At 47.1% G+C, this 25,718-nt stretch overlaps 1 protein-coding gene across 1 annotated transcript in view; it reads right to left on the bottom strand.

The window, feature by feature from the left end:
* Positions 1-25,718, bottom strand: part of LOC138567074 (actin-related protein 2-like) — a 193,600-nt gene that overhangs the window by 18,358 nt on the left and 149,524 nt on the right. The window contains exon 8 of the mRNA XM_069644926.1: positions 21,619-21,751. Coding sequence (XP_069501027.1) covers positions 21,619-21,751 — 133 coding nt within the window. The remainder of the gene's footprint in view (positions 1-21,618; positions 21,752-25,718) is intronic.

Below are 25,718 nucleotides of genomic sequence, written 5' to 3' on the forward strand. Positions count from 1 at the left end.
GTCAGTAAAGCGATTGGGGCATATTGCAATGGGATTCCAGTAGAAGTAAAAAATTCCTAGCTTCCTCAAACCCATCGTCTCAGTTTGGCTTTGTATTTTGTATTGGGCAATGATGATTTGTGTCCAATGGTTAGGGTTTATTGATTGGATGATTTAAAAAATGCCATCTAATTTAATCAGGGTTAACAGGCCAGACGCAGGGCGACCTTTTGATTGTATTATTGCAGGGTTCACGTATACCTCATCCCCTTCTGCAATTGGGGCAGTAGAAAGCCATGTTTCTTGTAAACAGATGATTTGGTGGGGGGCATGGCTAGGCAGCCATGGCGTAAGACACGCTTCAGACCGTCTCATGCTGATCCGGAATGATCCTTGGGTGCATTGGCACCGTAATCCTGAACATTCGCTACCAAAGACAGACCAGAGTCGGTGGGAACGCTAGCTGTTTCGAATGACGGTACCCCGCTCAAAATGCATCAAGTATTAGTGCGGCTACCGCAGAAAATTGTGCTGGCAGTGGAGGACAGAGCCCGGAATCAAAGATGGCGGTTGTACGGGCTCTCCTAACAAAGGAACAGAAGGACTGAGGAGGCCTCACTGGGCATCCTGAGGGAAAGCGTCCCTGGTCGGCCGAGATGGCGGCTTAGAGGATAATCGTGAAGAGCCCAAGCTGCGCTGCTGGGCAACCCGGAGGAGTGGACGCCCCTGCTGCTTATACAGGCGGTCATCGGAAACGGGAGTGCACATGCGCTCCATAGAACTGGCGGCGCACAAGCACCCTGTGGACCTGAAGCAGCCGACACAGGATACCCCCAAGGGAAACCCGAGAGCGGGTGCACATAAGGCGGCAGCATCAACCCGGGACTGGAGGGAGGCAGGGGCCAATACCGGACCCCCAATGTACGGCTAGCCCGTTGGCCGGCCAGTGAGATTGCAGGCCTACTTGATCTACGGCACTGCGACAAGGGGCCAGCAGGCCTCGCGCCTGTAACCACAGGAATGCCAGATGGCAGGATGGCATCCAAACTGCTCAAATCCAAGACGAAGCAGCCTACAATGGAAGATTTCACCAAGACCCCGCAACAGGCGGAGGGGGCGAGACCTAAAGACAAGAATCCACCAGCGGACATCACTCCCACACGCGTCGACCGGCAGATCCTGGAAGCAATAGTAGACCTTAAGGCAACGTGGGAAAGTAAGCTAGAGGCAGCCACTGCCGAGTTTAAGGCAGAGCTGGAGCTCAAAATCGGCGCAGTGCAAGAGGAGGTCAACTTGCTCAGATTGGACGTGCGGAAAATGGCGGAACGGACATATGAACTAGAGAAAGAAGCGACCATAAACACGACTGCCCGGACCTCACACGCCTCGGAGAGCCATATCCTGAGGCAGCAGGTGACCAACCTGGAGAATAGAGCAGAGGAGGCTGAAGGGCATGCTCGAAGGAATAATGTGCGTATAGTGGGCTTCCGGAGGGGGGAAGAGGGCCCCAATCCGACGGACTATGTTGAGAACATGTTGCTTCAGGAGATAGGGGCTGAGATCTTCACGCAAGGCTTCGCGGTGGATCACGCACACAGAGCGCTCACGAGGAAGCCCCCTCCGGGTAGCGCCCCCCCCCAGGCCGATCATCGCCAAGATTCTGAACTATCGGGACATGGAGAAGATACTGGAATATTTCAGGAAGGTGGGCACCATACAAAGGGCCTCCGCGACCATCTCGGCATATCCTGACTATACACTCCAAGTGCAGAAGCGCAGGCTGAACTATGGGACGGTGAAAAGGAGATTGCGAGCCGCGGTGTTGCGATACATGTTGATGTACCCAGCTAAACTGAAAGTATTCCATAAAACCAAAGCTCTGTTTTTCGAGAGTCCGGAGGATGTGATGGAATGGTTGGATGGCCAGAATTGCCCGGAGGGCGCGGGCGGCCGCAAGAAGGACGATAAGGACGAGTGAGGCCCGATCATGAGCCCGAGGTGCTGTACATATTGTGACTCTGGGACTTGATTATAATATAGAGTAGCGATTTGTTGACGCTCAGGGGCGAAGTACTTTATTGTGATATGGGTGATGCACAATGTACCACGGTAATCATCAGGAGATGAGTGAGAAGCACTCTGGACCCCAATAGTTAGTATATTAGTTAGGTCACCTAATATTGGTGACACCCTGCCGGGTTCCCGACCTCGGCATTTCGAGGTGGGACCAAACGCGGGGGAGCCTGAGATCCAGGGATGGAGCTGGCCATTAGTTTGGTTGGGGTTGGGGGGGGGGGGGGGCAGGAGGGAAAGGGAAGTGTGCAGTGGGGAATAGTTGAGTGGGGGTGGGGAGCGGGCTAGTTGGAGAGCGCAAGTTGGGGCAGGGTGGGGAACGAGCCCAATTTCATGCTGGCCGGGACTGGACCAGTGACCTGGGGAGGAGGGAGGCGGTACATTTTTCACACAGCTATAGATAGCCTCCGGATTGTAACTTGGAACGCAAGAGGTCTCAACAGCTACCTGAAAAGGAACAAAGTAATGATGTATCTGAGAAGGCTGAAAGTCGATATAGCATTACTACAGGAGACCCATGTTACTAGGGACAAATTAGAGGTGGTCAAGATAAAGTGGAGGGGAACCACCTCAGGAGCTACATACTCGGCATATGCAAGGGGGTGGTCACGTAGGTAGCACCTCATGTACCTTTCCAGCTGCTTCAATTAACGCCAGACCCAGATGGGAGAATGCTAGTGGTGCGGGGGATGTTGGAGAATGTTGGAGAATAGGGAGGTCAACATTGTGAACACATATGCTCCCAATCAGGACACAGCGGCCTATTACAGGGCCCTATATGACAAAATTAGCCCCCTAATGGGCTGCGCTACCATCTGGGGAGGCGACTAACTGTACAATAGATCCCAAGACGGACAGGTCCGATAAGAAATTTGAGACCCACCACTGCGGCGAAGGCACCAACGGCCCTACTGCGGGATTTTGATCTAGATGACATTTGGAGGTTGCTGCACCCGGGGGACAGGCAGTACTCGCACTATTCGGCACCCATAACTTGTACACTAGATTGGATTACATGTTTGTGTCCTCGGGAATAGCCGGGGAAAGGGCAGGTTCGGAATACAAAGCCAGAGTGCTCTCAGACCACTCCCCCCTAGTTGTGGAGTGGAGCCATCGGCGCCCCAGGGCGAGAATCACGACGTGGAAACTCAAAGCTGAGGCTTTGCAGGATTCGGGTGGACCTAAGGGAGGCCATAACTGAATATTTTGATATCAACACTGGCAGTGTGCAGTCGGAGGGCACCCTATGGGAGGCGTTTAAAATAGTGGTGCGGGGCATGGCCATGTCCAAGTCTAGAGGGGACAAGGGGGGCATGGAGCGAGAGTTATAGGAGACAGAGGGAGCTTGAAGAGATAATACGGATGGGATGTACCTCACAGGAAGATAGGGCAAGGGTGGGCCTACTCCAGCAGGCTAGCAGTGGGCATTGGGACAGGCTCTGCAAGTTAAATTACAAAAATTACATTGAGAGGCAACATGCCGGAGGAGATAAACCGGGCAGGTTGCTAGCATGGCTTTACAAGAACGAAACGCTGCGTTCAGTGATTAAGGAGATAAAGGACGAAGATGGCCAGACCTGGGATACCCAAGAAGGAGTCAATGAGGGATTTCTCAGATTCTACAGGCGCTTATACGAGGACACAGGGAGGAGATGGGGCGACAGACTCAGGAAACCCTGGAGGATATAGGACTGCCCAAGCTTAGTGATCAGGAGCGGGTGGACTTAGATGCCCCAATCACTCTTGAAGAACTAGAGATGGTGGTACGGCACCTACCCACATGCAAGGCCCCAGGGTCAGATGGGCTCCCGAGTGAATTTTATAAAACATAAAAGCAGGAGGTGTTCCCCCACTGCTCGCCATGTTAAACGAGGCGTATGAACAAGGGGAGTTGCCGATGTCCCTGAGGGAGGCGGTAATAATCCCACTCTTGAAACCAGGCAAAGCAGGCTCGGATTGCGGATCTTACTGACCCTTGTCCATGCTTAACCAGGATAGCAAGATCCTTACTGCCGTGTTAGCAAACAGGCTTAAACACGTCATAGGGAAACTGGTCCATACCGAACAGGGTACGTACCAGGAAGCAATACAACGGTCAACCATAGTAGACTCCACCACATAATCGAGCAAACTGAGAAAGACACGGGCGAACTGGCGATAGTCTAGTTGGATGCAATTAAGGCCTTTGATTCGGTGAGGTGGCCGTGGCCGCTGGTGGCGCTGAGGGAGTATGGCATGGGGTCAGGGTACCTGAGGTGGGTAGAAATTATTTATAGCTCCCCAATCACCAGGGTTAAAACTGGCGCCATGATCTCAGACAAATGGCAGCTCAGCAGGGGCACGAGACAAGGTTGTCCATGGTCGCCCATGTTGTATATCCTTGCTCTGGAACCGCTGGCAATCTGCCTCAAACAGTATGGGGGGATTGGCATTCCCACAAAGGGAGGGACGCACCTCACCTCGCTGTATGCAGATAACATCCTGTTATACCTGCGCTTCCCAGAGGAAAACTTGCAATTTGTCCTGTAGGTGATGAAACATTATGCCACCCTCTCGGGCATAGCGGTGAACCCAAGGAAATGGAGCTTGTTCCCCTTGGGAAGATATAGAAGGGTCCCAGTGGAAGACTTGCCGGTCTTGCCGATACCCTGGCAGACAAGGACCTTTAGGTATCTAGGCATTGATATATACCACTCGGCGGAGGACGAAACAAACACGGAGCAGGCAGTAGCAGGTATTAAGAACAGTACGGGGTTGTGGTCTAGTCTCCCCTTAGCCATGGTGGGTAGGGTGGCGCTGCTTAAGATGGTGGTCCTGCCGAGACTGTTGCACTTCTTTGTGAATATTCCATGTATGCTCCCCAGACGTTTTTTTGGGAAACTCCACAGTTTATGTAGGGGCTTCATCTGGCACAATACCAGAAACAGGGTGGCTTTATGGAAGTTACAAAACCCGAGCGACAAAGGGGCATACATTTACCGAACTTTGAGCTGTATTACCTGGTAGACAACTTCAGTGCGTGACCAGATGGTTGTCCGAGGAAGAGTCCGCTGAGACCAGGCTGCTGTTGGCCCCTTATTTTTTGAGGGAGGTGGTGTGGTTGCCCAAAGCTGCAGGGAAGGGCAAAGCTAACACTGGGCTGGGAAATCGAACAAAACGTGGCAGCTGGTGGGAATCCCGACCCTGTGCTCCCCGCAGGTGCAGCTGGTAGCGGTATGCGGAGAGGACCCACAATTGATAATAGCGGTCCGTAAATACTGGGAATCAACGGGACTTGTGACCCTCTGGGATGTATGGCAAGAGGGCGAGGCACTAGATTTCAGTAGGCTGATGGAAGACACCAGGTGCATGCAGGCCAACACATTACCCATACTAGAATTATTAAACTGGTGTTGGACAAATGGTCTGTGGAAGAGTTATCAGAGCAACCAGATATGGCTATCGAGACAATGTATGATATCTCGGAGGGTGGGCATGAAGTGTCCAGCATATACGAATTACTGATGTCCAGGGTGGGTAAGGAGGTGTTGCAATTGAGACGGGATTGGGAGAACCCCTACTAGATGGACACTGGGACAGAGTTCAGAGGTACCACAAGAAGGTGTCTCGCAACGCAAGGCTTCAGCAGATACAGCTCTATGTCACCCATAGGGCATATATGACCCCCGGTAGGATTGCCCAGTTTGGGAACCCAGCGGCGCAAAAGTGTCCACGGTGTGGAGAGGCGGAAGCGGGGCTAATACACATGTTCTGGGCTTGCCCGGAGGTGGGCAGATTTTTGACAGAGATCAAGTTGCGCCTGGCGGAAAAAGGGATCACATTGGAGGAGGAATCAGGTGGAATCAGTATGGGCATGTTTGCTGGGGGTGCTCGCCAGACCACGTAACTTGAAGCATGTTAGTAAAATGAAGGACCTAGCCTACATTCTGGCCAAACGAAGAATCGCAATGTGCTGGAAGGCCGCCCAGCGCCCCAGAATAGAGGCGTGGTGGACGGACCTCCTAAAATGGGTGGACGCAGAAACAACAGTCTGGTATGAAGCAATCAGCAGGGGTGGGGAGGAAGAAGTGGGACCCTTGATTGAATGGAGGCAACTGGTGTCTACACTAGCAGGCATCCCCAAGGCGGGTCCCGACGGGGACTCTGCGCAGGAGATGTGAGAGCATAATGAGAAATTTTGGCGGGCGGCATGGAAATAGGGGCTCGAGGTAAAGGGGAGGGAGGACCGTAATGTTTGATCTATGACTATATCGCAACAGACTTTAATGTAAATGTCCTCCAAGTTGTAATGTTTGGTGTGTTGGTTATAAAAAATAAAAAATATTTTAAAAGACAGATGATTTGGTGCTCCTGTAGATGTTAATTATGTAGCATATGTCCTGATCCCTTCATATTCCAACTACAAAGGGATATCAGTGTATCAAAATGGTATTATCAAGATTTCGCAACCCCTCACTCCCTTTGAGAAAGTCATTAGCAAGGCATAAAATAAGCAGTGTTGCAGAGCAATTTGCTATGCAATTCTGTAGGCTTGCTAATTAAATTGGCACTTGTGTAGCAAAGTTAGCTATTTAAGTTACCCTGTTCAATTAAAGCACAGCTCACCCTGCATTCCTCTCTTGCCTTCAGAGCTCTCACCGCCCTCTTTTCTCTATTCACTGCAAGGCTAATGGAGAGAGAGAGTGCAGCAATATTCATCCCCTTCACGCATGTGCCAAAAGGCCTGTGTGGGAGTGCTATGCACATTTATTTTTCAAATAATTGCAAACCAGAAATAAATCGGGATAATACTGTTATCAAGCTAACTGTATCCTGTCTGCCAAAGACCAGTATGTATCAGTTATTTTTTTTTTTTTAAAAGGCTTTCGATTCCTATTCTAAAAATGTAATAGGTTACATAAGGCATAATTACAGTATTGCTACTGTAAAAGACTGCATTGTCTCCATTCTTTACAGTGAAGTGTATCTAAATCTCAGTGTCAACTAGATTTCACTTTGTTGGTGAAGATGCATCATGTTGACGAGCGGACACCTCCGAAAATGTACATGACTACGCAGCTAAATGCTTTGATGGCAAACCTAGTCCTATTGCCTGCTGGTTGCATACAGCTTGCAACTGGTGCTCAACACATGAGCTGATCCCATACTCCTTGACATTCTATCTTATGTCGGTTTAAACCCACTTCCCTGAAAGTGATAGGGCCGCAAACTACAATATTCTGCCTACTTTGCCCAGTTCTCTGCCTGCTATGCCATCCACTCTGTTTAGTCTTTTACACAATGAATACTCTAAGCTAACTTGATATTTACTTAAAGTAGCGATCAATAGTTTCATCCAGTCTGTACATCCACAGACCAACTGCAAAAATGTACACTGTAGTTGGCCTCCAGAGCTCATTTTGGTCTATGATTATGATTGTATTATATATTTGCACTTGCAGTAGAGTAGAGGGAGCTGTCCAAACTGTTTTAAGAGCCTTTTTTTATCATATCTATTTGTGTCCGTTCATGCAGCTAACCTTTTTACAGACACTGATCTGGGGCTCGCAAAGTAATTTCGCCCACTCGCATAGTCGAGTAGATTTTAAGAAGGGCCAGTACTATTTGCAGGAGATGTGGACACTTAAACTTTACTTTGTTTGCAGTAAATGCCAAATACTCTCGGAAGAGATTCGCTATCCATCTTCGAATACCTCCGCCTGAAGGGCATCCTCTGCAACCCGACATGGGGCCCGAACCTGAGGAGACAGCTGACCCCCTTCGAGAAACTCCTCGATCTGGCGACCTCAAGGAAGGGGGCGGTGTCCAGCATGTATAAAATCTTAAACACCTACGACCTTCAAGGCAGAAGGAACTTCCGTATGTTTTGGAACAACTTAGCAGGGGGAAGAGATTTCCGAGGACTCCTGGGCCAGAATCTTCAAGATAGCATTTCACGGAAATTTGTTTACCTCGGACATGGAGCACAACTTTAAGGTGTTGCAGGGGTGGCACAGGGATCCCGCAAAGTTGTCGAGGATGTTCACGGGGGTCTCGTCTAGGTGCCCGAGAGGATGCGGACAGACTGGCACCAGAGGCCACATGTGGTGGCTCTGCCCGAAAGTTCAGGACTACTGGGGTTCAGTGCGGGACTGGATGGCGGAAGTAATAGAAGAACGTTTGCCACTGAATCCCTTAACAATGTTGTTGGGTCTCCCCCCGGAGGAAACAGAGCTGTATCGATACCCTAGGATGTGGGAAACCATGCTGAGGGCAGGCAGAGTGGCCCTTGCCCAGAGGTGGAAAAGCCCCGAGCCCCCCTCCAAAGAGGACTGGCTGCTAAAAGTGAAAAATATGTTCCTGATGGACAAACTGACTGCGATGGTGAACAAAGAAAGTAGCACTTTCCTCACAAACTGGTACGGGTGCAGCAGTCGTGGGGCTGGGACGTTCACTGATTTTGTCGCCAGACTTCCGGCCTGCATGAGCCGGGACTGACCCCGAAAGGTGAGAATACGCCAGGGAACCCACGACCTGGGGAAAAGCGGCATCTAACCAACAGATGAAAGGCCACAAATCGCATCATCTCCATAGTACAGACGGAGGACTGAACATTGAAATTCTCCCAAGGCAAATACAGGTTTCTGGACACAGGGTAGGGGGGTGGGCAGGGGGCTTTTTCTTTTTTTCCTTTTTTTTGGTTTATGGTTTCTGGACTGAGTTTGTTGTATCTAAAAATGCCAATAAAAACTAAAGTTTTAAAAAAAAAATGTCAAATACAAGTTTCATGGCTGGCCTCTGGGTGGAAGCAGTGTGCCTAACTAAAGTGGGTTTATGGTGACATGCACCATTTTACAGAAAGAATTTGCCACCCCTGACTTACCTCACTAATGTCTAACTTCAGCGGTATACAAAACTGCTGTATTGTTGCTCATTTTATATCTTGGGTACCTGTATCTTCTGGTGGCATTAAAAATATTAGTACAACATTGCTAATCAAATGGGTTTGTTTGCTAATCAAAGAATATTTAATTAGCAAACTTTGCTACTCAATTTTTGAAAACTAAATGTATGCCTTGCATTAACAAAGCCAATTTACGAAAGGGATCCTGTCTAGAATATATAAAATGATGGTTACATCGGAACTAGAAGGGAGACAGAATTTCAAGCAGTTTTCGGCCAAACAGTCAGGACGGGAAATTCCAGAAGCGACTTGGGGTAAAATGTATAAACCAAGGTTTTGTGGCAATCTTTATACCTCGGCGATTGAGCACAACTTCAAAATACTACACTGCTGGCACTTATCTGCCCCGAGACTTTCCAAGATGTTCCTGGGATCCTGCCCCCTCTTCCCCATACTCTTTGGTCAGACTGGTTCATGGTTCCACATGTGGTGGTCCTGCCCAAAGGTAAAGGTTTACTGATCTGAAGTCCTCAGCTGCATCAAAGACACATTGGGAATAACCCCTGATCTGGAACCTCTACAAGTACTCTTGGGAGTCCTGGACGAGGACAGTAATGAGCTAAGAGTCCCAAAACTTAGTGAAGCTATGCTGAGAGTGGCGTTAGCCCAGAAATGGAAAGGCAACTCCATACCTTCCAAAATTGACTGGCGGAATAAACTGGGACATATTTACGTATAAAAAACTGTCGGCTGTGGTTAATGACTGTGTGGAGTCATTTTACGTTGATTGGGAAATGTTGATCTTAAAATGGGCTAGTGACAAACCGAAACTCTGACCTCTAACGCTCGCTATGAAGTGAAACAGCTGGCCCTAGACTAAGCCAACACTACAGGGATAGTAACGAGGTATGCAATGAACCAATGCTGCCAGTGATTTTCGTTCTCCTGTTTTATGTAACTGACCTATTGTTCTGACAGGTAGAATTATCATTGTGTGCAACTCCCCGACGGAGTTTGGGGGAAGGGGGATTTGCTTAAGGAAGTTTGACAATATTTGTGCCTTAATCCTGTGAATTGTAATGCCTAAAAATGTGTTAAATAAACATCTAAGTAAAAAAGAAATCTCGGAAATAAAAGAATGGATGAACAATAACAACCTTAAACTCAATCTGGACAAAACGGAAATCATGATCACGGCCACCCATCAAACCAACTCCAAATTCCATGGCCTATGGAAACGGGAAATCGACTAGAACACCCCAGAGAAGTTAAAAAACCTACTAATGGACAGAGACTTAATACTAGAACCACAAGTCAACACAGTAGTAAAGAAGTGCTTCTTCCACCAACACAAAATCAAACTGATATTAACCATACTCACCTTCCAACAAAGAAGTATCTGCCTTGTCGTGTCAAGAATAGACTACATAAACCACATCCATCTTGGAATGCCGGACCACCTCACCAAAAACTACAATAAATCCAGAACGCAGCAGCAAGACTCACCAAGAGACAACACAGCACACCAGCACTTAAAAGCCTACATGGGCTACAGGTCAAAAAAAATAATTTCTTCAAGACTCTCTGCATAGCCCACAGAGCTATCCATGGCTAACTAGCAGAGTTCTTACAGTAAGCAAAATGTCCATTTACAAAACAAATCAAACACTGAAATCCAGCAACATTTGCCTCGAACCACAATATTTAAAAACAAAACATGTATTTGGTGGATTACGCATTCTCCTGCATTTTGGAACTCCCTTGCAAAAGAAATTCGAACAGAACGACAACCAACATTAAAAAAATTACTTAAAACATGGCACTTAAACTCACAGCTAAAACGAAAACTCAGAGAAAAACAGCCATCACTACACAAGAGAAACGCCCAAAACAACCTCAACCTAAAGAAACAAAAACTGGATACCGAAGGACACGAAGCACTTTAATGCAGGCCCACGAAGAATCTGAGCCCTCCCAAACCAACACCACCCTAGAAGAGAAGGGCACAGAACACCCTCTTCACTAAGCCTTCTAATAACTTTCTATTATCCTGTATACTGTCCCTCAAACACCAAAACAAAATGCACATACCTCCACAAGAGAAACCTGAAGCAGCCATAAACTACAGAAATCTGCAGTACCTCTAAACCAAGCACACTACAGAAAGCCAAATCACAAGCACACAAACAACTCCATGTATTTAGCCTCATATACAAAACATGGATTTGGGAATTGACCGTAGTCAATTTGGCTGCTAATCCGTTTCCACTTCGGCAAAACAATCAAATCTTGCCATACACCAAGCCCCCCACCCTCTTCCCCATACTTAACTTTTCACTCACCGCTGCATCTCCTGCACCCCTGCAGCGTCAGATCCGTCCCTCTAACATGGGTTTGATCTGATGCCGCAGGGTCCCATTTTCTTATTTTTCCCTTTTTACAAAAAAAATAAAGAAATCTTTAAGCGGTCGTGCGCAGAGGACACCCCCTGCTGACATAGGGAACAAGGGTGCAGGGGACAACCCTGCAGCCCCTGCTCCCCTTGTTCACTATAATGTCATTCAAATGGGAGATTCGATTGTAAAATCTACATTCAAATCTCCCATTCGAACAGTTTTATTCGGTCAAATTGGGTATTACCCAAAACATTACCAAATTATTATCAAACAAAAATACAAACCCAGTAGTGTGTGACCGGTTTTTCCGAACTGAGGCCATCAGTGCATCAAAAGGGGGGGGCGTGGCACGTGTAGATGTGAGGAAGACTTGTTCTTTCCAAGCTTTCTAAAAGATCCTTCATAGATACGCTTTCCATGCATCTAATAGAATGGAAAGTGCTCCAAAAGCAACATCGCTGCATCACTAAATGGCAGGAAGGGATTTCTGATCGCGGAACGACTGTAAAGACACTGCTGGAGAGTCGCAGTGGAGTTCCCGCGACAGTTTATTTCAAAATAGCAGGCACAACTCGGAAATCATAGCAAAGGATGGAGAGACCCTCTGCAGAGGAGGAGCCGAACAAGCTTGCAGGTCTGCGACTGCCGCGCACCTCTGAGCGGGAGGAGCTGGGACAGCGGACCTGACACGGCCCGTGAAGCAGGGGTCTGACCTGGCGGTACTGAAAGGGAAGGCGAGAGCCGTGCGACGAACCACAGGTAGAGGAGCACGGGCTAGCCAGTGGACTGGAGGGGCAGTCACCACAGCCTGGGCAGAGGAGCTTGGAGGCAAGGTAGAATGATGCAGACCAGCAGGACTGGAGCTGGGTGCTGCATCTCTGAGGCGAGGGGGCAGAGCATGCTGGATTGACATAAGGACCGTGCCATAAAGACACTTACAGGAGCTGAAGTGAAGGGTCTTGGGCAGGTAATTGCAATAGGCGAAGGCCTGGTATGTGCACAGGGGGCCCCTGTGGTGTCCCCCAGGATTCTAACCTATCCCCCTGGTTCTTCAATGACTACATAGCTGTTAATGCCAGTTTCACCTCTAACTTACAGTGTGTTATGCGTATGACAAGCAACTCTCCTTCAGGATACCCTCAGCCACCTCCTCTAACTCGCTCTTACCTGACGGTCTGTACTCAATTCAGTCATGGTGTGCTAGGTACTCTTCCTTTTCTCACAGTCCCCCAGAGGCTCACCATCTCCAGAGCCCTATTTCTCTCAAGGATAGACTACTGAAACAGCCTCCTTCTCAACCTCCCTGCCTCTGCTTTGCGCCCTCTGCAACTCATCCAGAACAGAACCGGGAGACTTATCCTTGGCCTCAAGCCCAGGGACCGTATCTCTCCAGCGCTGAAATCCCTCCACTGGCACCTCATGGCTGCAAGGATCAAGCTCAAGACCCCTTTGCATTGTCCACAAGACTTTCTGTGGCCTGGGACCTACCCATCTACAATGATGCCTTCCTAAATACGGTCCCTCCCAAGCCCACCACTCATCTACCTCCAACCTTCTGCGACTGAGCCGGTTCTCTAAGCAGAGATTTGGAGGGTGATTGTTATCCTCAGTAGGGGCCTCCCTCTGGAATAGCCTCCCTGCCGCACTCTGTCTTGAGCCTGATCTCCTTAAGTTCTGGAAGCTCTTTGACATTACTCTTCTCTTCCTTCGCTCTCCCTCTACCCTGCTAACCTCTCTCTCCGCTCCATCTCCCTCTCCCTCCTTTTCCACACAGCATGCTGACAGGCTGCTGGGCGTACCTCAGTCTCACAGGTCCTCGCCAGCACTTGCCCAATTGCTACTGCACTTTGTCAATGACCCATGAGAATGGCATCTCAGCACTTAACCAGTTTCTGACTAACTGGGTTCACTTGGATTCCCCCCTGCTGTTCCCACCCCCCCCTTCCCTTCCCCTCTCCTATACTGTCTGTGCACTTGCACGATCTGAACGTACCATGCCTGAAGATTGTCCATCTATTCTCCCAGTCTCCCCTCCTTGCATGGTGGCGCCTCTATGCACTTGGAAACACTGCAGAATCATCGTTAGACCCATTTGCTGTTATCTACACTGTTAAATGTATTATATGCATTTACTCTGCCTGTGCAGACTTGTATCGTTCAGAAATTCAAGGGCTTGAATTGTCCCCTTGTTCCCTCCCTCCTTTAGCGCTTTAAACACTTGCCTTGTGTTTAGGCACTTTACAAGTAAACATTACCATATGCCAGAGGGGGGAAAAGAAAACCCCAGCGAAGCCAAGGCAGATGAAACAGGATTCCAGGGAAGCTGAGACGCAGTCAACACCGGGGAGCCAAGAGCTGCCGGCGGGAGGAGCAGATGCTAGAATATTGGAGGCAATTGTGGCCCTGAGAACGTCAATGAGTCCCACATTCATGAAATAAAATGTGATGTCTCCGGCGGCAGGATGTGTGCAATTTGGTGGGCAGGGTCAAAGGACAGAAGAGAGGGTGGAAGAATGTCAGTCACCATTAAGGAACTGCAGGAGAAAGTCCAGGAATTATCAAAGGTACGGATGTTGAAAGCCAGAGCTGAGGATGCAGAAGGGAGAGAAAGGAGAAGCAACTTTCGAATCCTGGGACTACCGTAGGGAGAAGGTAGAGACCACACCACATGTGAAAATATGCTGCTCCAAGAGATTGGTCTGGAAACACTATGGCAGGGGTTCACAGTAGAGAGAGCTCACAGGCATGGGCGAGTAGTCTCTCCACCCCTCTCCCCTGTCCGCACTCCCGGAGCACCACCCTGGCCGATTATTGGCAAGATTCTAAACTTTAGGGACAAAGAGGAGAAGGAGAGAGGGTCGGCAGCACTAGCAATCTACCAAGATTATACCTTACAAGTTCGAAGAGGCCAATTTTTCCCTATGAAAGAAAGATTGCAGCAGCAGGGTATAAAAATATGCGCCTATTAGTGGTTTTGGAGACTTGGCCCACACATTCAGTCCCTCGTTTCGTTTTAATTTTCTTTCTCTTGGAAGAATCTGAGGCTGCTGGGTGGTACTCAGCCACCAAGTTCCAAAAGTGAGGGTGGAATAAATGGTGGTTAGACGTCTACAGATGGGTGCTGATGGGTGGTCAGTTCAAGTTCAATGTAGTTTGTTTTGTTTGCAAATAGGCATAATTCTGCATAATAGTGGAAATCAGGGGTTCATCGGGGGGATGGAGGAGCGAGGAAAAAGGGGTTTTGGGCACCTCCAAGGGAGAGCGAGAGAAGGGGAGAGACAGGGATGGACCAAATGACAGAAGTGCTGTAAATGTCCTCATGGAATGTCAGGGGACCTAACAATTATGTTCGAAAAGGGTCAGGCTGGCGGCATATATACGTCGTAAAGCAAGATAGCCCTATTGCAAGAGACATATCTCACAACCAATAAACAAGCCTGGGTCCAGTGAAAATGGGGAGGGAAGAGATTCGGGTCGGCTTTGTCCAATTGCACGAGAGGAGTGCTTACCTGGCTAGCTCCAATAGTGCCCTTTTGGAAGGTAGAAGTCTGCGCAGATAACGAGAGAAGAATGGTGTTAGTGTACGGGTTCCTAGATAGAAAAGACAGCTGCCCAATAAATACCTAAGCTGCCAATCAGGATGTGTCAACTTTCTTTCGCTCCTTGTATGCAAGGCTGGCCCCTTTCCGAGGGATAACATGGATCTGGGGTGGAGATTTTAATTGTACACTATTGCAAGCATGCAACACCATCCCCGCAAGCAAAGGTCCTGAAGACACTATTGAAGGAGTTGAAACTGCAAGAAATCGGTCAGTGGCTGATGGGCACTAAGAAGGAATTCTCATTCTAGTCAAGCATGCCTAGAGTTTACATGCGTATGGATTACTTCTTCACATGGATAGACCACCTTTGGGAGTTGGTGGGAGCCCTGAATGAGGGTAGGGCGCTCCCAGACCACTCTCCCTTGACCATAGAATTGGTACTTCGTAACCAGCCTACCCAGATATCTACGTGGAGATTGCGAGGCGAGACCTTGCAGAATGGGCCCTTCTGGGACGACATGGCACAGCAAATAGAGTACTTCAGTATTAATGAGGGGTGTGTCTGCAGTGGACAGACCTTATGGGATGCTTTTAAAGTGGTGATGCGGGGGCTGCCATAGCAATGGCTGGGGGGACCCAAAAGGGAGCTGGAGCGAAATTTTGCAGACACAAAGGCAAAAATAAAACCAGTGGAGAGAGCTTGCCCAAGGGAAGAGATGGCGGAAGGAATACATCTTAGGCTTAGACAGGAATGTCTGGAACATTGGGAGAGATTAGGAAGATACAGTTTTGCAAAATACTTTGAGAAGTTACACGGGCAAGGGGACAAAATCGGGTAGACTGCTAGCGTGTTTGTGCCGGGGAGTTCATAATCGGGACGGGACCACTGAAATAGAGGATGAGTGTGGGGAGTAATGGAGGTCACGGAGAGAAATTAAGGAAGCTTTCCTGAGATTTTACAAGGACTTCTATGGAGAAGTAGGGGACAACAAGGTGCAGGAGATTGCGTAAACCCTGTCTGAGATAAGCCTGCCCACCCAGAGTACAGAACAGGCAGAAGCACTCGAGGCACCGCTTATGATAAGAGGCGCTGCGGGCGGTGATCGGCGCACTGCCCACAGGTAAGACGCAAGGAGGGGACGGCCTACCGGCTCAGTTTTATTAGAACCTCATAGATGAGGTGGCCCAAAGGATTCTGCAGACCTTTAAGGAGGCATATGAGGTGGGGCACTACTCCATAGCATGGAAGAACCTACTATCCCAATCCTGAAGCCAGGGAAAACAGAGGTATTGCGAATCTTATCGCCCGATATCTTTAATCAGGACAGCAAGATCCTCACGGCGGTCCTAGCAGAAAGACTGAAGCTAATAGGGACTTTGATCCACCTGGACCAGACAGGATATATTCTGGGGAGAGCGAGAGAGAATCTAAGAAGGCTACATGCAATAATAGACATGGCGCAGGGGTGGGCAGAAGGGTGCGCAGTGGTGGCACTAGATGCAATTAAAGCATTCGACTCAGTGGGAGTGGCTGTTCGCCTCCCTAGAAAACTTTGGTATAGGAGAGAGGTTTATAAAAGGTGGGTTTGGATGCTTTGTTCTAATCCGGTAGCGAGGTTACGGACAAGCAAACATGTGTCGGGCAGTTCTCTATATCAAGAGGCACCAAACCGGGATGCCCACGGTCCCCTATGCTGTACGTCTTGGCCCTGGAGCCTCTAGCAGTGTTTTTGAGGAAGGAGTTCAGGGTCACAGGGCTCCTAGTAGACAGAACATACCATGTAGGAGTTGGAATTCACTAGTAAACAAAGTTGACTCATCAGCAGAATACGGTGCAAGTAAAAACCAGGCGAGTTCAAGTTCTGGCAGAAGCTACCTCTCTTGTGATGGGCAGAATTGCACTGTTAAAAATAGTCGCCCTGCCCAGTCTCCTGTATCATTTCCTGAATGTTCTGTATTTCATACAGAAGTCCTTCTTCAAGAGGTACGATAACAGGGTGTTTCATATGGGGATCGGGGAGGCGCAGGTGGCCCTGGACACTTTATGTAGGGACTATGAAGACAGGTGGATGCGACACCTGCACTTCAAACTATATTATTTAGCAGGAGGACTGCACCATGTAGCGGGGTAGTTAGCAGACAGACAGTGGAGTACACACTTGTGGGCGCAAAGACAATTCCCTATGTACTGAAGGAGGTGCTATGGCTAGAAAGGGATAGAATCAAGGATCCCCTTGCCCCTTACAGTTGGGTAGGAAATTTTGGACCAAGGCGCTACTAAATTGGGGGAACCCTACTCTTCCCCAAATACCTTTGGCAGCAATACATGGTAGAGACAGCAGACCTAGCACAGATCAGGTCACAATAGGAAGGTTTGTTTGTTTTGTTTATTAATTTGTATTGCGCTCCAGACCCAAGGTATCAGGGCGCATAGGTTGCAAAGAAGTTAAAGGTAAAGGGCTGGTGACGGTTGGAGATCTGCTCTCACCAGAGGGGCTCCTGGAATTCCAGGAGTTGGTAGTAGGGTTTGGAGTACATAGAGGGCAGTTATTGACATACTCCAGGATAGAGATAGCAAGGCTTCCTGAGTCTTCTGGAGGAAGATAGCATCCTTGATTGCTATATGACATTGCAGTGGGAGGACATGGCGTGTCCAGATTGTATCAGAGGCTGTTAGAGGAAATATCAAAAGAGAACACCAAAAGGAGGAGCAAATGGGAGTTGTATATAGGTAGAGTGCTCACAGAATCAGAATGGTCTAGGGCGCTGGTATACCCAAAAAAGGTCTCAGGAATGCTAGGCTGACCCAGCTTTACATACTTCATAGGGCCTATATGACGCCACATCTTATCTCAATTCCCAAGGGCTCAGAAGAGAGGATGTGTCCAAGGTGTGGGGAGGGCGGGGCAGGCATGATGCACACGTTCTGAACGTGCCAAGTAATTCGGGAGTTTTGGCGAGAAATGGAACTGAGGCTTAAGAAAGGATGGATAACAAAATGTGTTGTCACCAGAGGCTTGTTTACTTTGAGTGTTTGCATGCCCCAAGGGTGCCAAACCAGCGAATAGACTGATAGACCTGGCCTGGGTGCTGGCAAAAAGGAGGACTGACATGGCATGGAAATCACGGGAGGGTCCACGCATAGACGGATGGTGGGAGGATCTGCGACGCTTGTCTATGGCAGAAGAAATGGTGTGGTATGAGGCTATGCAGATGGGAAGGAGGTAAATCTCTGAGAATGTGACAGCCAGCAATTTCTTAGTGCATGCATTGTTTAGCCCGCCAGAAAAGCTCCCCTGAATTCCTAATAGGGCGTAGACTGGTGGAGGGTGAGATAAGGAACTCTGGTGGTATTCTAGTGGACTACAAGCCATGGGTTACTTGTTTGTTTCGGTTAAAATTGGGGAGATGGTGAAATTGGGGCAGGGGGAAATGGGTTCCGTTAAATATAAGATTTGGCATAACAAATGAGATCTTGTACTGTGATGAAACACGTGTAAAATAATTTAAAAAAAACATTTTCAAAAAGTGCATCAAAGCTCTTGCGCTCTCCCTCTCGATCCCACTAACTAACCCTTCCAACCCCCCCATTCCTTTTCAGATTCATCGTTCTGACGACCATGAAAACGGCATTTGTGTGCGGTATAAATCAAAATAACAAAACAAGCAATACATTCTTTTTTTGCAGAAACTTTACACATTCATTATTCACCTCCCCCACAAATCTCCCCCAACCCCAATCTGGTCTCAGTTCTCAAATAAATTACACAAGAATACAAAACTAGGGAAACATTGAGGAATCTACAATATCAGGAAGTGTTCGCTTATTTCTCTGGCCTCCTGTTAAGAGGGAGTCTTTAGCAACTGTGATACATCCAGGGAATTATGTATACTCTCCCCAACGTGGCACCATCCCGTTTGAGCTAGGGAGGTGAGCCTTGGGCATGCAGGATCTCACTGAGGGGGACCATCCCTTTAGGGGACAAGGGCTCCAATGTAAAACATCTGTACCAACTCCCTTAACAGGGTTGTTGCATGCATGTTGATAAGATCGTTAATGAAATGGGCCCTTTAAAAATGCTGAGTTTGGTTGCTGACCCCTCCATGAGGTTGAAAGTCCATTACCAATGGCACTATGTCCCTGAGTTCCCAGAAGGAGCATACAAGGAACAAGCGTCTTACCTGAAGGGGGAAGCGGAGCTGCTGCGGAAGAGGGCGACCGCCAGAAAGGGACCAGCAGCAGGGAGACCATGAAGAGCAGGAGCCGGTGCTGCCACTTGGAGCAGAGAACGACTAGAGTCAGGACGATGACGCATACATGATGGGCAGAAAGTCTGCTGAACGCTGCAGAATCCAGGAACGCTGAGGATTCCCATCCTAGACATTTCTGGGGGTGGGGGAGAAAGACACTGCCGCGACAGATGCAGCAGACCAATGAGGCGAATTGAGGCACCTGAGCTAATGAGGAAGTCTGCGAACTGTAAAGGACGGCTCCCACCAAGAAGGAGCAACCGCCTACCCAGACGATGGGTCCTGAGAGAATACAGGTATGCGGGCTGGAGAGAGGAGAAAAAGAAGGGCAGCTAAACTCTGCTAGACAACAGAAAACCTAAACGCTAAGCAAGCGGAACAAATGCAAAGGGCACCCGGGGAGTCTAAAAAAAAACACACCAAAACTGAAAAATCTAAAGTGGGGGGTGGGGGGGCAGGAATATAAGGCCCAAGAAGGGGCTTACAGATACTAAACAGTAGACAAACCAGCTGGAAGGGCTGAACCAAAACGTATACCCAAGGAGGGGTGACCAAAAACCTAAAAGTAGTAGAAACAATCAGGGGGGTTGTATACAAAAGATATATTCCACAAGGTAAGACCCAGGATGCGGTTACTAGAAATTCCATACCGGAGGAGGGGTAAAAACTTACAAGAAGTAGAAACGATGACAGAGGATGTATACAACAGATACATTCTGCAAGATAAGACCCCAGATGGCGATACTAGAAACCAAACAGTAAGCAAACTACCTTGAGTGACTAAATCTATAATCTGTACTCAAGGACGGGTGAGTCACAACCTGGAAAAAGCAGAAACAACCATAAGAGTATGTAAAACAGACATCCCTCAAGAGGGAGACTTTAGTCCAAGAGGTCTGAGCCCAGTCCGGGTTACAAACCACAATCATACATAGAGTGGAGAACTGCAAACAGTAATATGAAAGAGTCCCTCTGTCTCAGTCGGGCCACCAACAGATATAACCTACCCAATCCCCTTGAAAACGGTGTACAAAGAACAGGGGAAGGAAAGTTGGAAGAGTTACAAGATCAAGTTTGGCAATTAAGAGTGAAATAAATCAGGAATGTCATTTGTTGGAACTCTACAAGGAAGCTAAAGCCTAGTGAGCTAAGAGGAACATTTCTTTGGATGATGTGGGACTCTTCAGGAACACACTATTTTGTTTGAACAATATCTAAAGACAAGAACCTGAGAGTTCAAGAGAGACTTTCTCAACACACATTTGGGAGGGGGGTCACACCCCAACCAGCAGAAGCGAAGAAAGGGGAAGAAGAACCACTTCTCTAGGTGGTCAAAATGGTCTGTTATTTAGTGGTAGGGCCAGTTCGATAAGGCTAGGAGACTGGTACAGTTTTCCTTTTGTTTTGTAGAATAGGGAACTTCCACATAGTGATTGGGCTGGGTGAGGATGTTTAAGTTTAATAAAACTAAGACTTGAAACAACAGGTCCAGTTGTCCGCCTCCTAACTCTGACTTACCACACAACATAACCAGGAGGTCATGCTTTTGCCCATATATAATCTAGCGCTGCAAATAAAATAAAAGGCCTCAGCCTACTGGCAATGACCAGTGCATATTACCCACATATGGCTTACGTACCATGTAATGGGTTTGGAGTACCGCCTGATCTCAGCAATGCGAGTCTCAAGTTGGAAATTGGATATCAGTTGTATGGCTGCATCCAATGTCTTACAAACCCGAGACCAAAAGCTCCCACCTGTCTGTATCCCCACCAGAACAAGAAAGATCGATGTATTTACTGTGTGAAGTTTAGCAGGGTTCTAGTATGTCCTGTGAAGTTTGCTGCTAGAGATGAATTTTATATTTGCTTCCATACAGCCTTTGTCCGATTTCATATGGCAGGACAGTCACGTTTCCTGATCCAGTGTGTCGAGCACAGTTTTCATCCAATGTTTGTGAAGCTGGTTATGGGGGACTGGGAAGGGGGTGGGGATTTTCTTCCGATTGCATTTAGCATATGCTCATGAAATGCTGTTTTTCATCACTCTCATGCTGCATGTGTACCAGTCAATCCTTATGCCTGCTTGGCCGGGATCTTGTCAGCCCGTCAGTCTACACTGGAAGCAGTGACAGAAGCTGGAGATCCCTCCAAAAGTTGGTATTACCTCTTGGGAGCACTATATGTGCATTAAACTGTATCTTAAGAGCCCCAATGCCATGAAACTGTTGCCAGACAGAACCATTCCCCTCCCAAGCAGTGAGAAAAGTGGAACCGTTCAAAAAGCAGTTTACTGGAGCAAAAGTGCAGACTCTTCAGATAGATAAAGGACTCGTCTTGTGGTCCGGTCTCTAGCAAACACTATGAAACTGTCCAGTCTAGCCTTTCGTTGACAGGGAAAACTACGCCATTAAGAAACAACTTTTAAAACTGAAATAAAAATAGGTTTTAAAAAAATCTTGACAAAGAAGCACCCATAGAGGTCCTGCACTTACCGAAAGTTTTTCCACATCCCCTTTGAGCACACGCTCCAAGTAGAGCTGTTTGATTTCCCGTTCCAAGCGAGAAGGTAGACCAGGGTACATTGTGGAGCCTCCAGAAAGCACAATGTGTTTGTAAAATTCAGATCTGGAAGAAAAGGAGGCACAATTACAAACGACTGATAAATATACCTCCACAGTTCGATGCACATTTACTTTTGACATATTTATGTTAACAGTCAACATTTGACATGGATGCACAGTTAAATCAAAACGAAACAATACTCTAACTAGCCAATATTGCGTACAGAGTTCAAAACAATAGTCCTCCTAATTGCGCTGTCAAAGTATAAATGGTGTTTAACACCTGGTGATGCTACCACATGCATTAAGGAAGTGATCATAAAAATACTGTTGTTCAGTGGCACACATTGGGTCTCATCTTACAAGCACCTGTAGTTTGACGGCAGGGACAAGTTACGTTTACACTCCAGCGTAGATTGGTGCTCACTGCCAAATATTTCTTATTTGTACGGCAGAGTGCAAAAGGGGAATATAAAAAAGCAATGCACATACTCAGTGCTCCAGATAAGATTTTGAGGTGGGAGTATTGTACGCATGATTTTTCAAATTAGAGAGTAAATGCAATTTCAAGAGAGTAAAAATTAATTTTCTCCTCTGCAAGAGAGTAAAACGTATCCAACATACACCCAATGCATACGTAAAAGAAGACCCATAGACCAAAAGAGTTGTAGATCAAAGTTGTCTGGCTTGCCTTTAACCATTTTATTACACTTGTGGAAAATATTCTGCCATAAAATAACTTGTAAGTACGTGTTACATATACAGCTTCTTTTTCAAAATTCTGGACCCTAGAAACTCTGTTAAGAACTACTATAGAGACTAATGTATTACTTGCAGAGGGAGTGTGAGTAAGCAAGTGTTAGCATATGATTTACTTACAGGAACTTGCACACATAATCTCAGCAACAGTCACAACCTGCTAAACTACCTTCCCCGCTGTCTGCTGCAGGAAATTAATGTGGACCCCCCCCATTGTGTACAAAACCAAAACATGATTCTGGCAATTACAGTTGGGAAGAAATGCAGAGAAGTGCATAAATTGCAGACAGGTCCCAAATCCCTGCTTCAACACTAAAGTGTGTGATCCTGGGCAACTAATTTTGACACTGTCTTTTTAGCAAAAACAAATGTCTATAACAAGTGATTTATTGCCAACTAGTTACTACTCAAAAAAGCCTGACTGACCCCTTTTCCACTATTTGAACTATACCATTAATAGCAGTGACCATTTATATAATGCACATGACAAAGGGCCTAATTCATTGAGCGTTTCCAATGGGTGTTGCCATTATAAAAGGTGTCTGTGATTAGGCCCAAAGTGTATACGTCTTGTGGCTTACTCCTTGCTGCTTCTTTAATATAAATTCACATTAACTCCTCGAGTATTAATAACTCGCCTGTACCACCCCCCCTCCCCCATCTTCTACTTCCATCATAGGTGAGCAGTCTTGATTGGTTTCTTCCAAGATAGTCAACAATCTGCATCTCTGGCATGTCACGCATCTCAGCCAATTTAGCTCGTAATCGCTAATCACATCAGGGGGGTTAAAGAGTGGTGGAAGTGGAAAAAAGGAACTACTGGTACTCTGGCTGCATCCAAAAAGGAGGGACTGGGGTGGACAGACATATGGGACGGGTAGGCAAGGGGCGAGTGTGGGACGGGACCAGGATCACAAACCTTGCCTGAACTGTGAAGCAGGGATTTTAATCCACTCTGCAAATTTGACCACATAGCTTTCAAGTTTTACTTGGTACAAATAGTTTGGATTTCAAGGCCAACAGTAATGATGTCTCAGAGTTTACTTACAAAAAACACAAATTGCATAATAAACGCCACATGACAACATGTAAATCCTTACAGCTACGTGTTAAGCCAAAAGAATATCATTGTGGCTTTAATGTTCACGTCCTGAATGGTATACTATAAGTCCCATAATGCAAGATAATGTCAACCTGAAAGATCTAGTTAACCCCACAGTACTTTCAGTGATTTAAAACATGTAATAAAAGAGGTTGTATAATAAACTCAGATATGGAGATTCTTTGCAACAAACCTCCAACTCATTGTTATTCATGATGTTGAAAACCTTTTATTAGTGACTTAAAGCAACTTTATTCTGTTTGCGTGTCAATCTAGACATCATAGATATATAAAGCGCCCATTCAATGTGTTAATACAAACACATAATTAAATGGGGAGCAGGTGCAAGTGGATCTAGGTCACCTGGCCTAAGCCCCGCCAACCTGGTGACTTCCTTCCTGCCTGCCGCTCTTTTTCACCACTTAGCAAGCCACGCCCACCTGGTGTCTTCCTGCTTGCCACTCTGTTTCCCTACTTAAGGAGCCCCCTAGCTTCTTTTCCTTTGCAGATGGGGAGCAGGTGCAAGTGGATCTAGGTCACCTGGCCTAAGCCCCGCCCACCTGGTGCCTTCCTCCACCATCACCGTCTTGTGGCCAATGCTGGATTTGACTTATGGACTTCATTCATTCACGGTGCATCACTCTCTCAACTCTCATGCTGGCCTTCCTTTGCATCTTGTACTCATGGTGGCCCTGAATCATGCTATTCCCATCTTCATCTTGTATCCGGGCTTGCAACATTATGTGTTACTACTGACTTCTGCAATTGTATTCGCTCTCCACTCTTGCTTCTCCACTCTTGTTGACTGCTTACTCACTGTGCTCTCCTCCTTTCCCTTCTCCCTTTTCCCATCTCCTCCCCTTACTTTGTTCTATGCACTTCCTCCATCAGAATTGTCCCTGGACCTAATATGATAGCAACCTTGTCTGTTTCCTCCACCCTCCCATTACTGTTTTTTTTCCTCCCCACCCCCCCTCCAGCACTATCTGAAATGTCGTCAGGACTAGTATGATAGTCGCTTGTTTTGTTCCTCCCCTCCCTTTCTGCACCCCGCTCCCTCACCTTTTGTTTTTCTCCGGCTCTACCAGAAATGTTGTCAGGCCTAGTACGGTAATCGCCTGTCTTTTTCGATTTCCTTCCCACTCTCCCCCACCCTTCCTTTCTATGTCTTAGCTCTTGCACTATCTGAAATGTCGTCAGGCCGAGTACGATAGTTAATTTCACATCCTTACTGTTCATGGCCTGTAAGAATGTAGATGTATTTTTGATTGTTCCCTCCCTTGCCTTGAAGCGCTTTGAAACACATTGTGTATTGGCGCTATATAAATAAACAATCATCATTATCATATCAAATGGGTGCTTTGTGTTGCTCACTTTAACCATCATACATATGAAAGGCTCTGCCACTGATAAAAGAAATGTGTTTGATGGTGCATATCGAAGACACCCTTTGCACTCTATTGCCATCTAGTAGAGGAAAGTATGCTTGTTTAATGAAAATAAATAAAGTGTAAATGGTACGCATCTGAAAATTAAATGCTCTGTAATGGACATAATTGCATGTGTAAAATGGCCCTATACGCAACTTATCTGGAGGGTTGCACCGACTTATTTGCCGGTGCCCTTTGCACTCTGCTGTGCAAATCAAGTAAATGCTGCTTGCCATGTCAAGCAGCATTTACAGTGGATTCCCATGCAGTCTACCTGTTTTTCGAGGCAAAAAGCAGCCAGGCCCCACGGTAATCCAGAGATTTTTTGCTGGAATGACAATACATGTCAGTGCAAATGCTGCAGTATTTGTATGGGGTGTCTCGGAAGGGAGCAGCGGAAATATAAGTTAGGTTCTGCCTCTCTCCAACAAACAAATTAAGGAAAATTAGCTTGTTTGTTTGTTTGTTTATTATATTTCTATAGCGCTCCGAACCCGGGAGTATAAGGGCGTTTAGTACAAGTTACAAGGTACAGTACATGGTAATAATCAATATTAGTAGTAGATCAACAAGTATTATATATATATATATATATATATATATATATATATATATACACATAAACACACAGAATATACAGACAGTAGAGGTAATAGCAACCAATAATGACAGAAATGAGCCATGTGCAATATGTACAATTTATAGCTGAGGTCTAACTTGAAGGTTGACTTTTTGTCAGA

This window comes from Ambystoma mexicanum, chromosome 2p (genome assembly GCF_040938575.1).
Source record: "Ambystoma mexicanum isolate Mex_15411 chromosome 2p, UKY_AmexF1_1, whole genome shotgun sequence".
NCBI lineage: Eukaryota > Metazoa > Chordata > Amphibia > Caudata > Ambystomatidae > Ambystoma > Ambystoma mexicanum.